The sequence below is a fragment of the Pteropus medius genome, unplaced genomic scaffold (assembly GCF_902729225.1).
Source record: "Pteropus medius unplaced genomic scaffold, Ma_sr-lr_union100, whole genome shotgun sequence".
NCBI lineage: Eukaryota > Metazoa > Chordata > Mammalia > Chiroptera > Pteropodidae > Pteropus > Pteropus medius.
Window position 1 is genome coordinate 2317051 of NW_024351073.1, and position 13050 is coordinate 2330100.

At 39.0% G+C, this 13050-nt stretch overlaps 1 protein-coding gene across 1 annotated transcript in view; it reads left to right on the plus strand.

The window, feature by feature from the left end:
• The first annotated feature begins 8803 nt into the window (after positions 1 to 8803).
• Positions 8804 to 13050, plus strand: part of C9 (complement C9) — a 44898-nt gene continuing 40651 nt past the window's right edge. The window contains exon 1 of the mRNA XM_039842607.1: positions 8804 to 8962. Within this exon, the coding sequence (XP_039698541.1) occupies positions 8886 to 8962 (77 nt within the window). The 5' untranslated portion in view covers positions 8804 to 8885. The remainder of the gene's footprint in view (positions 8963 to 13050) is intronic.

The following is a 13050-nucleotide window of genomic DNA, read 5'->3' on the forward strand; positions in this document are numbered from 1 at the left end:
GCACCTCCTCTTGTTCTTGTTTGACCTCACTAAGACACAACTGACCCAGATCGGTGCAGGCCATTCAGGAGAGCTTCTGCATGAGGTAGGAAGGCCAATGATCAGACTTTAGCACCAGGATACTCACGAACACTATTCCCTGGTATAAAAGTTCAAGCCCCTTATTCTTTTGAAGAAGACTTAGATCTGTAAGGAAATAGCCCCAAGGCAGGCCTTGTTTGAGTATATAAGTTTTGGTGTTAAACTTGACTTCTCTATGAATAAGACAAACTTGTGCAAGGATTGTCACTGATTGATGTTTTCTGTTATGGGATGTTCAGTATTACTGCCTTACCTTTCCCTTTAACTGAAATATTTGGTTCCTTTCTGATAACAATGAGTAGACTATAGAGAATCAGACTCCACACAAAAGCAGCTTCCAGAAAGCCACAGATAGAGAAGGCTGCTGATAAGAACATGTTGCACAAATTATCTGGCTTATTCAGATGCTCTGCAGTTTGTCTAACCCACTGAGTCTGTGTGCCATTTCCATGTGACTCAATCTGTAAGATCTTGCCAGAAGTTAACCATTGCTCATGTGTACAAGGGACATTCATTTCAATGTCGTAGGAGCTACTGTTGACCAAGCAGAAGGTAGCGTTTACTGAAGTGTCCCAGCAAGGTGAAACAGACTTCTTTATCATCTCTTTAGTAGCAGGTGCTACTCACACCTGCATGCTGGAAGTTCAGCTTTTATGGTAACCCTCTTCTACCTGGAAAAGGGTTTTATTTAGGCATCAAATAGATCTAAGCTAAAAGTTGAACTTTAACAGCCAGCATGCCCACTAATTTCTCACATAAAGGCAATACAAAGAAAGAAGGTTTTGATTTTCTCAAGATAATCTTGTGTTTGTAAAGTGTAAAAAAAAAAAAAAGCTGTAATCTGCTCCAATTCTTAAGTGAGTAGTTTCTATGGTATTTTATTATAAAACTGTGCATTGTAGTAGGGAGATCTTTTTAGTCAGTGATTACAAACTCTATCAAAATGTTAACTGTGGTGTCTAGAGAGAGCCAAACAGAACACAATTCTGTGTCTTTCTTGTGCTAAAAGCAGGGAGGGGCAAGCACAAAGGGTATAGCCAAACCAGGAGATGGACTGACCCTGGAATAAGCTAATGAGTGAGGACTCTGACCCGTATTCCCGGAACAAGTTCAATACAAAGCTTTCTGGTGAAAGATAGGAGCTCCCCAACAGTCCTTAGCAAATATTTAAACTGTTATCGTTGGAGGAGATTGCCAAATAATAAAAATGCCTAATTCCTCTGGGAAATGTTTTAACTCACTCCCTTCTATTAAAAATAACTAAGACTCATGTTCTAAGTCGATATACCAAACTTTGACACACAAGGCAGTACACCAGCAGCAGCCTTGTTAACATGTCCTAATTTTAGCAATGCTAAAGGACAAGAGCCAGTCACATGTCATTCACCCAATGGGGGATCGAGCCTCTCATTTTCCCTTGCTTCTCTGGAATTGTATACTTAATTATCAAACCTCTACCATGTGCTGAAATCATATGAGTGCCAGTCTCCAGGGAGATGACAGTATGGGCTACTCAGTGGCAAAGAAGCTGGACTTCTGCGGTGACCAAAGATGAGGTGGTTATAAAGGAAGGAATAAAAAAAACCTGACTCTGAACCTTTTCATGACAAGTTTTCCTCACGATGTTAGTCATGAAGTTTTCTGTCAATTCTCTTTTCATTTGGCCGACCTCAATCACTATTATTTTACCGTAATTGAAAGAAAGGGAAATTATTGCCATTCTAAAAGTTATGTGATGACTTGACTGGGCTGAGGCTGAAATGCAGAGGTTTCTGGGGTGTGTCTGGGGCTGCCTCTGCCCAGTACCTACTTATATTGATTGATCATCACAGAACTCTTTGTTTGAGAATGGAGAGGAGTGTTGGAACACAGAAGCTAGTGAAGAGGGAGGAGGAGGAGAATGGTAGGGTCGACATGGCATTTGCCTCCTTGCCTCCCTCACTGAGAGACTGGTTTAGAACCCTGATGGTAGAAACGATGGGGCTTGAGGCAGGAGGAGTTGTTTTCTTTCGATGAAAGAACCCAGGCACAGGCTGGCAGTTCATAGCCCATGTGCCTATTAGTAACAAATGGACTACAGTAATAGAAAGGCTCACAGTGGCTAAAATTAGTAGTGGGGATATCTTTCTCACATAAAAAATCCCAATATTAATGGCTGCTGGTTTGGGCTCACCAGCTCAAGGCCTTCAAGGACACAGACTGTTTCTTAACTTTTCACTCCAACTTTTGTAGCCGTCCAGCTTTCTGCTCTCCTCTTTATTGCCAAATAAGTCACAATATGTCTGCACAGCTCCAAGTGATGGAGGATAGGGCAAATTTCCCCTGAGTGGAGGAATCTACAGTGAGGAAATGGAAAGGGGACAGTATGTAGCGTGAAAAGGTAAGAATATGTAGTGTAAAGACCTGCTGGCATTCCCCAGCCTTTATTCCATAGGTTCCCTGTGGTTTTAGCCGTAGAGAATGAACGATTTTGTGTAGAGCAGCCACTTACAGACTCTGTTTTTCCTGTTTCCCCTTCACAGATGTGGGAAACAGTCATCAGCAATCCCTGCAGAAATCTTCCTTTGTTCTACAGGTGTCCTCTGTGGCCTGGCTGCAGGGCTGATCGGCATAGCACAGTCTCTGAATGTAGTTTGATTTGTCATTTTAATTCTCTCGCTTCCTCTCTATGTTAAAAACATGATATTAATGTTCAAGAAGCGTAGAAAGTGAAAAAGTAGCACATTCGGTATCTTTTCTTTGTACCGAGCATTTCGGTTTTTCGCAGTTTCCCAGTAGACTTCAGCTATGTTTCAGTGGCAGGAATTTGGTCACATGGCCACTGCTAGGTGCAAAGGAGGCTGGGAAACCAAGCTTTCAGCTTTACCAACTTCTGTAGTAAAGGTAGGTCAACCTAAAGGAAGAAGCATGGCTGGCTAGATAATTTGTGGGGCCTAGGGCAAAATAAAAATCCATTTTTCAAAAATCAGGAAGAGTATCATTAAAGACATTAAGAATATGAACTTATTTCCTTTCTTCTGCAATCTCTCTCATATCATGACATGTTTTATCTGCTATTTAATGTTCTAAGGAAAGGAAAATGAAAGTGTTAGTATGAATTTTACCACTAATCTTTAACTCATAATTGGAATCACTGAAATTACACAATTTGTGTATCATAACTCATACGTGCATACATACTTCATTCCTACCAGAACAGTAGAAACCCTCCACAAAACTACCTTGACTATTTTTAATTCACTTCCTGACACATGTACATTCTACCAGTGTACTCTAGTTTACCAATGAGTGAAAAAGAAAATGGGGGAGAAAAGAAACTATGGGTTGCCCTATCTTTTTTTCTTTCTTTCTACGTCGTTATTTTCAACGTAAGCAGATGGCTCATGCAGGGAAGTAACACTAGTAAGAAAGCTATGACAGTGTTTCTTGGTCATTTGTATTTCTTTTTTTGTTGTAAGTAAATTGTGGTTAAAATGGACAGTGTGATTTCTAGGGCTGTCACTCAGTCATAGACATAATGACACACTTGACTTATACTCACTTTTGCTTTGACTTACTGAACACACACATGTCATAGGTCCACCTGAATTTCATGTGCATGGGGCAACATAAACACTATGTGCAAGTGGGGTGGCGTGGAAAGAGGGACACAATGCATATTTCCTCTGCTCAGGTCCATGCTTCATTTTCCCATCAGACTTTGCTTTCAAAACAAAAGTTTGAACATAAAATTGAGAATTTCAAGATAACAATAATAGAGCATTAAGCTAAGGATGGTGCCTTTCTGAGTGCTGAGCCCTGTGCACAGTACAGGTCTTATACCCAAGAAGCCAGCCCCAGCAAGAAGGCCTTGGAAATGTGTGACAACTTAGCCAGTGTGACTCTCATGCCTCTCAACCCAATGTTGGCCCATCTCTAAGTGCAAGTCACAGCAGTCCTTGACTTCATAGTACCCTCAGGGCATAAAAGAAGCACAGGCAGGGAGAGCACAGTCAGCAAAGCCCATGGTGAGGTACCTCGACTAGAAAGTAGAAGCTAAAGAATGCAGAGGACTAGTTTCTATGTGTGTGTGTTAGTCCCATGAAGATTATCAGAGACAATAACAATTGGATGGAGGCAGGGAACTAAAAGCCCACTGCATGATAGGCTTTAATGCTGACATAACCTAATTTGAACTCAAAGGGATGTGCCATTTCAGTTGGAAGGGTATTGAGGGGAGGACTATAAAACTCCTGAGCTCTTGCTTCCTAAAGTGCTTTGTAATTCTCCATTTTAATTCTTGACAAGCACAACACTGCCAGATTTGGAAAACAATAGTGGATTCAGGGATGGTTCACAGAAGTCATTGAATAATAACAGCAAACATCTACCCAACATTTACCACCTATAGACACTATTCTGAATGTGTTAAATGATTTAATTTTCATATCTGCTCTTTGAGGTGGACTGTGACTACCATCACCAGTTTATAGGAGAGGACACTGAGGCACAAAAACCTTAAGGAACTGCCCCAAGTCATACAGCTAGTAAGTGGCAAAAGCAAAATCCCAGCCCAGGCTCCAATATCCTTGCACTTAACATCAAATTAACCACTTATCCACTCCATTGCCTCCAAAAACTGGCACCATTCTCTTTATGGTGACATATCTTGTATTCGCCAAGATTTTCTTCTCTTCATAGCGCATTTTTTATACTTCATGTAATCAATATGCTTGTCACAAAATGAATGAAAACTATGTTTCAGGCTTTACCTGTCTAAGTGTTTTTAGTGCAAACCTCAGACTGCTCATAATGAAAGATGGGTTGTGAGTAACATTCTCCCAGTTCCTTCTACATTGCAAATAGCAAATCATACTAAATCTGCTTACAGTCAGGTTAGATGTATGTTCCATGGTCAATTAGGAAAGTTGTCCATAGAAGCCCATTTTATACCAGGAATACTATTGTATATTTTCATCAAAATCTAACATCCGATGGTATGATGCTCTTAATGAACTGGATCAAAACTATGTAATGGTGACACACAGTTTATTTTACACAGGGTTTTAAAATTCTCTCCTCCTCAGTTCTTCAGGGTGTAAAAGACTTATTCATGGTGATGACTTTCTCTGCCTTTTACTTTGACAAACGCAAACCCTTGAACTATAGAGATTGAAAAGTAAACAGTTGAACACAGAGCAGAGAGACACCTGGCAGCCCCTCCACAATATATACAAAACCCCAAGACAGGGAAAAGCACAAATCAGAAAAAAGAAAAAAAATGAAGGAGATGATGTTAAACCAGAGATAGGATTAAGTTTCTGTAACTCATCTATAATTATGAACCAGCCTTATCTCTACAGAAGGATTAGTAGAACATGTCCGGAGAAGACAAATTTACTTCTTAAAAAATTAAAAAATATGGTTACTCTACACTCGTGTACAAACAGCAAAAATAACCCCTTCCTTCCTTCTTTCCTTCCTTCCTTCCTTCCTTCCATCCTTCCTTCCTTTCTTCTTTCTTCCTTCTTCCTTTCCACCAATCTGATCTTTTTCATAAGCCTCTAATCTGTTGAGTGTGGGTGCCAACATTTAGTCAGGTCCTGTAACTTCAATCCAGTTATTATACTCCCTCTATAAGTAACTCTCTTTCGGTTATACGCCCAGTATTTTAAATTTCCTTCCTTCTTCCTGTTCTTCTCCATGATAATGTTTAACATTATGGAGATGTGGACATGAAGTGGGGTTTTGAGAAGGTGCTTAGATTCTCAGACAGGTCCTTATGCCGTCCTCTGATTCTTCCAGTCTCTACAGCATATACCTCATCTACTGATGTCACTAACTTGTTGATATCTGGAGCTAAAGCTTTTGAGTAAAGAATGTAGGTTCCATTCCTCTTCATGCATTTGGGAGGCCTATAGGGCCTGGTGGTTCTCCCTGCTATGTAGGCCCATACCTTGGCCCTCAAGAACTAACACTGGACTCCTAAGGTCCAACTGTAAATGCCTTTTCATCCTTGCCCTCAGTTGTAGGCCCACGCCGACCTTGATGTAGCAAACCTTCCAGCAAGGCTGCCAGCTACTCCTCCCTTCTCAAGTCAGAGGGGAACTTCTTGATAATCTTTGAGGCACTTGATTGCCAAAGAAACCTAAGAAGCCAAATTTAGTCCCTCCCTCTTTGCCCAACCACATAACACAACCACTTTTTCTGATTTGGCTTCCCCGTACTGAGAAAGTCTGAAAGCTGTTCTCTAAGCACTCTATCATCCCCTATTAGTTTGGTTTACATGTTGTTAACTGATAAATCTGTACATAGTTTAGTCCTCAAATACTAGTTTCTTTTTGTCAAAGTCCCAAGTTTCAGAATGTGAATATGCCTCAACCAAGTGAAATCAACTGATCATCCAGTAACTATGGAATAACTACGAAGTAACCATTATGAACCTGCTTTAACACTTTGTATACTGTCAAAATATTAATACAATAAAAAACAAAGATGACTTCCAGATATACTAACCAGAAAGACAGGGCAGGTGGTAACACATTAACAAAAATAAAGAATATAGAAAGAGCTTCCTTGACGGGGGCAGGCCAACAATTATGCATTTGATTTTAAATATGGCAAGTTCGACTTACCATTGACAAATCAAAGTTCACCTAGAGATTTCTTAGAATTACTCGAAGATTGTTATGCCAAAAAGTTACATCATAAGCTTTGCATTTTTTGAAAATTATCACTTTTAGATAGCTATGCTTTCAAGACAAAAACCCAGAAGATTCTAGTAAAGGATCTACAACAGAGCACTTTTTGAGATGTCTGGGTCTGAATGGTAGGCTTAATCTTAAGACTGGGTAATAAAAACAATTATAGATTGAGAACTGAAGAAGCCAGAAGACAGATCTCTGATAAATAGCAACATTTGTTTGGTGGGCAAGGGAGAGAAGCTAGTAAAAAGTAGATGCTGTATCACAAAAGTCAAAGGATTAGAGAGTTTTAAGTGTAAGAATGGCCAATAGGATCAAGTACCTCTATGGGACAAAGATAAGAACTAAGAATTGTCCATCAAATTTAGCAATAAGGAGATCTTTAATGGAGTAATAAAGTCAAAAGATAGATTTCATTCAATAGGTTGACTATAACTAGGCAGTAAAGTAGCAAAGTAGATACAGACTGCAAAAATTTGGCTAACAAAGGTATTAGCAATAAAAGGGAATCAAAGAATTAGCTAGAATTCTTTAAAGATAAAAGATTTTTGTGTTTGTTCACAGGCTGAGAAGGAAGTAGTCAATCAAAATGGAGAAATTGACGACAGGAGAGAAAAAACAACTAATACAACAGAATCTTGGAAAATCAAGGTCTAAGACTAGAGTACTAGATTTTCCTAAATAAAAGCACATGCAAATATCAATAAAACAGGGATAGATTTATCCATTGATGTAGTTACAAGCATTACAATTTATTCATTGATGTAATTACACATTTGAATCATCTTTGACTTGGCAATTCTGCATGGCCTACATGTCAATCATATAAATTGTCTACACAGCAAGTTCAGGAACCTGTGAAATTAATCCCATTAGACACATCAATCTCTCTGCATATAAATGAGCAAGGGCAACTAAGGATGGTCAGAGCAGATAACTTGTGCTATAGGTAGGACCATTAATGGAAAAAGTAAGACAGCACTGGACAAACTAGCTCTATATCTGTTTTCCCCAACCTACCCCTGTTTTATTGGTATTTGCATGTGCTAATGTTTGAAAATTGCATATTTATAATTAATGAATACTTATGAAGATCTTTTAAGTCCTATGTTAGCACATTAAAAATATACATCAATGATATATCACATCTCATGTCTTCCTTCTCAAAGCGGTTAGTCTGAATCTCAACCCTGGCCTCACATTTGAGTGATTCAGCAAGCTTTAAAAAATACTGGTGTAAGGTCCCATCTCAGGTTAATTATTAGGATCAGGTGGAGGTAGACAGGTATCAAAGTTTTTTCACGGGTCTCCAAGTCATTCTATTGTGCAACCAGTGTTTTAAAAGAAGCTGTGATATCCACATTCTCAGTTACTTCCAAAACGTTTTACGCTTTCCACAAGTCCTGGAAAACATGCAAATGTCAGGGTGGAGAAAGCTGGGGAGAATTCTTTATGATGAGTTGGAGCAAATTGTTCCATCTCAGAATCTATCATCTGACAGGTGTGTTTCTAACATAAGACTATATCTTCTTAGAGGATAATGTAAATATCTTAGGGAGTTTACCTGAATTCTACAAAATAATCCACTCTGCCTATTTTAAAAAGCCAGGTTGTAAATGCATTGGCACTTTGCCATTCCCACTTACAAATAACCCACACAGCTTTTCACATTGGAACACCTCTGTCTGTGCCTCCCTTTCCAGTCAGTGCGGTTCTTTTACTAATTTTGAGTTTATGCTTCTATGGAAATCATCCACAGACCTCCCCTCCGACCTCCGCCCCCCAAATTACACACTCCTTCATTCACTCTCTCAGAGCCTCCCAAGATGAGAACCATTAGGGATTTTAGTTTGTTTTGTTTTGTTTTAACCCAGCACCGCTGCTAATCTTAGCCAACGAAGCATTCACAGGCTCAATGCACGAATATCCTTGTCAATACTAGAAAAGAGTAGGTAAAGAATTACAAAATGTCCTCTGATTGGACTCCGCACCCAGGAAGGCAATTCAACAAAAATCCTGATAGACAACAAACAATAATTGTTCCAGTCCTTGGCCCTTTGCTAATAAACGCCTCACCAGACCCGTCTGACCATTCCACTTGGAGCTGCCTAGCTAGAGCAGATGTCTGCCCACTGGAGTTTCGCCTTTGCAATATGCATGTTAGAAATAAGCATCCTGGCAGCTGGGCCCACTCCCAGGTGAGTCGCTCTTCTGTTTGTCTCTGCAATTTCACTGTGGGCTTTGATATTTCAAGGTCTACTTCTTAGCAGCAAAGCAGGTAAAAAGTTTTAACCTACATTGAGCTATGCACCCCCAGAATTTAAACTTTGAAAAAGGATGAAAAAAGCACAAGGTGTGTCTTTGACAGTTTTCTGAGAAAACCTGCTGCTGTTTTGCTGTTTCCAGGGATTTCTTTTTTTCCTTTTTCCTTTTCTTTCGAGAATAAAATTTATTAAGAATGAATGATTTTATTCTGTTAAAAAATATATTAAAGTATATTCCACTTTTAAGTCCAGTGGCATTGAAACACTTGTGGAGTGGCTCTTGATGAGTGACTTGGAGGGCTCTGGGATATTACTCATTCTTGGATTACTTTGACTTATCAAAAACAAAATATCTGTTCTGAAAATACATCAAAATGCCACTGTCATTCACTTACATTCAATGGTTAAAGGATTATTCAACATGCTTTCTTCAAAGGTATTGAATTTAAAGCAATGACTTTTTAAAAGTGAATTTTAAAAATTCTAAATAAATTTGTAGTTTCTCATAGAAGTCTTCGAACCCAAGGATTTCTTTTAAACAAGGAATTCAAATGTTAAGGCTGAGATAGTCTTTAAATACCTAGAATTATGAAACAAATCTGTTTTTCACTAGAGTATGATAAACTGGGTTTATCAGTATCTAATGTCTGAGAAGTTTAAAATTAAGGATATTAATCTTTTCCTCACTCTGCTTCAATGTCTAACACTTAACTATTGAATACATCACCCCTTTGCCCCCTGACATCAGGCAAAGGTTAATCATTTTTGCTTCTCTTCCTTAACATCCCAAGTCGTACCCAGAGGCACACATTTTGTTCTTAGGTTTAGGGTGGTATTTGTTCCACTCAAGAATAATCACCATAGTGCACACCTCGTAGCCGTGCTTTCAGCAAAAACACTTACTTTCCTTTTGCTCTGACCCTAATTGGAAACAAGAAGACGGTGCAAAGCTGGTCCAGGAAATAATCAACCAGACAATACCAAACATCTATACTTTACCCAGAATTGCTGGAGAACAGACAGACCTGTATGACCTGATACAGCATGATCCAATCCTGTGACAGTATTGAAATATTTTGTGCTTTGACAGGATAGTTGAGGGAAAATATCTGCCCAAATACTGTCCCTCTGCTCAGACATATCTATGACCTACATTCAATTCCCCTTGGATCATTTGACTCTTGGTTTAACCAAATTCTGTTTTGGACTCTGATGTCCATCTGAAGCACACCTTTGCCTGTATCTGCTGCAGTGGAGGTTGACTTTCTGCCTGGGCTCCTTCAGCATGTGGTTTGCTCACAGGGCTGCGTCTTCCAGGAGTGGGCACACAGAGACACTAGACAGAACAGCACCGACTTGGGTCAAGTGCTCCACCAGGCTTTCCTCCATTCCATCTCATCCTCTTCCTACATTATCTAAGAAATATTGTTCCATTCGAATAACATTTTCATTTACTGGGCATCGAGTGGGTACAAGGGGATTTCGGGAGCCAGTTCCTGAGAGTTGCTTTAGTCCTCTTGTACTTACCCTGACCCTTTCTTAACTTAAAAAAAAAAAAAAAATCACTTAAACAGCCTGCATTCCTGGATTGTGACTCCTGCTGATCAAAAATGAGAGGCTATGGGGAAGGCTTTAGCTGCTTTGAAGTTTGTACCCCCTGGGTCCTGGCCACTCTCAGCTGTTTCAGGGAGGATAAGAGTCCCTTTGGCTGGCCCCCAGCTCAGAGCAATTACACTGCTGAGTTGGGCTTGGCGTTGTGTGGTCCCACTACCATGCCCTCGTGAGTTTGTTAGGGTTGCCCCGCTCTGAAGACTCCCTGCTCTGTCCTTTGATACAGGGTTGGGATCAAAATAGAGTGTTCAAAACAGTCATGAAGTGAGACACATAGTTCCAGCCAAAGAACTAAAGTTCCAAATAATTTTTAAAGAACGAATTTGATCGGAATAGAGCACTAGACATCACAAGTTCAGGTCAAGGTGCCATTATTTACTAACTGACCATGTGAATTTGGGCAAGCCACTCACCTTCTCTGTACTTTTGTTTCTTCATCTGTAAGATGATGATTATGTTCATTTCCTAGTATCACCAACTGTGTGGCTTCAAATAACAGAAATTTATTGCCTCACTGTTCTGGAGGCTAGAAGTCCAAAATCAAGGTGTGGACAAGGTCATGCTCCCTCTTAGACTCTGGAAAGGATCTTCCTTAATATCTGGTGGCGGCCAGCAAGCCCTGACATTCCTTGACTTGCAGCTACATCATTCCAATCTCTGTCTCTGTCATCACATGGCCATCTTCATGTCATCTTCCCTCTGTGCATGTCTGTCTGGCTCTAAATTTCCTCTTTTTATAATGATACCACTCATATTCTATTAGAGCCACCCTAATGACTTCATTTTAACTTGATTTTCTCTGTAAATACCCTCTTTCCAAATAAGGTCACATTCTGAGGTATGGAGGTTACATCTTTTTGGGCGGATACAATTCAGCCCTTGACAATTACTTAATAAGGTTTTTGTGAAGGTTAAATATTATACATGTGATTTATTAAAAAATTTGTGCCTGCGCCATGTTAAGAGCTCGATAAATGTGAAATATTCTTTAAAATAATAACTGCTATTACTTTCACGTCGATGTGCTTTCTGGTTTAGGAGAAGGGATGGAGTTACAGCTAGCCTTCAAGGAAAATCACATGGCTGCAAACATTTTTTTTTTCATCTTAAGCCAACGCTACAGTGAGCTATTACTACTGGTGAACTGTTATAGATTGTCAATGATCATTTGTTTGCAAACATGAGTGTTCCCAGGAGAATTCATGGGGGAACATCTTCTCACATTTCTTCAGGTAGAATAGAAATGTTAAAAACCACTGTTTTTGGAATAATAGCTCATAATATAGATCCTGGAGCCGGGTAACGTGAGTTTGATTCCAGGGTCCACAATTCGCTAGCTATGTGACCTTAGGCAAATATCTCAACTTCTCTAACTCTATTCACTGTAAAATAGGTATAAAAATCTGACCTGCTGAGAGAAATCCCTTAGGCAATTAATGCAATGAGCTTAGGATAGTGACAGGCAAGTGTTAAGTGTGCTATGAGTATAGCTATCATTATTGTTTTCTTTTTAATAATGTAAATGAAATATTTACATGGGTCAAAATATTTACATGGATCAAAGTTCATAAAATACAACAAGGTATACATTAAGATGTCTTGATTTCCCACTCATAACTTTTCATGAGATTTACATTATTTTATATAAAGTATTTAGAACACTCCTGGCTTCCCACCTCCCCTTCCCTATAGGTAACCACCTTTATTAATTTTCTGTGTGTGTGTCCTTCCAGTATGTCTTTAAATAGATTAGAGCATAGAGCCATATCTAAACTTACTTTCTCCCTTTCTTTTATAAAGGTATCATATTATGTATACTATCTTGTACTTTGCTTTTTTCTCTTTACAATATATTCTTGAAAACTTTCTGTATCAATATAGAAGAAACTTCCTCACTTACCTCATAACTAATTAATTTCCATTGTGTTGATATACAGCTTAGATAACCCATCTTTTATTAACAAATATTTGGGTTGCTTCCAATATTCTATGCTATAAACAATGTCGCAATGAATATATCATTTTGCAAGTGGTTTATTGTACCCGAAGACTAATTCCCAGAAGTGATATAACTGGGTCAAAAGGTAATCACCTTTGCGATAGTGCTGAAATTGCCCCATGGGCCCATGGGTTTGTATTCTTTTTTACTTTCACTAGCAATGTATGATATTACAAATAAATGGAAGGATATACTTTACTCATGGATTAGAAGGATTATTTGTTAAAATGTCCTTATTATCTAAGTAATATACAGATACAATGCAATCCTTATTTAAATACCAATAGTATTCTTTCAGAATTAGAAGAACTAATCCTATAATTTACATGGAGCCACAAAAGACCCTGAATAGCCAAAGAAATCCTGAGAAAGACAAAGTGGGAGGTATCATGCTCCCTGATATGACACTATA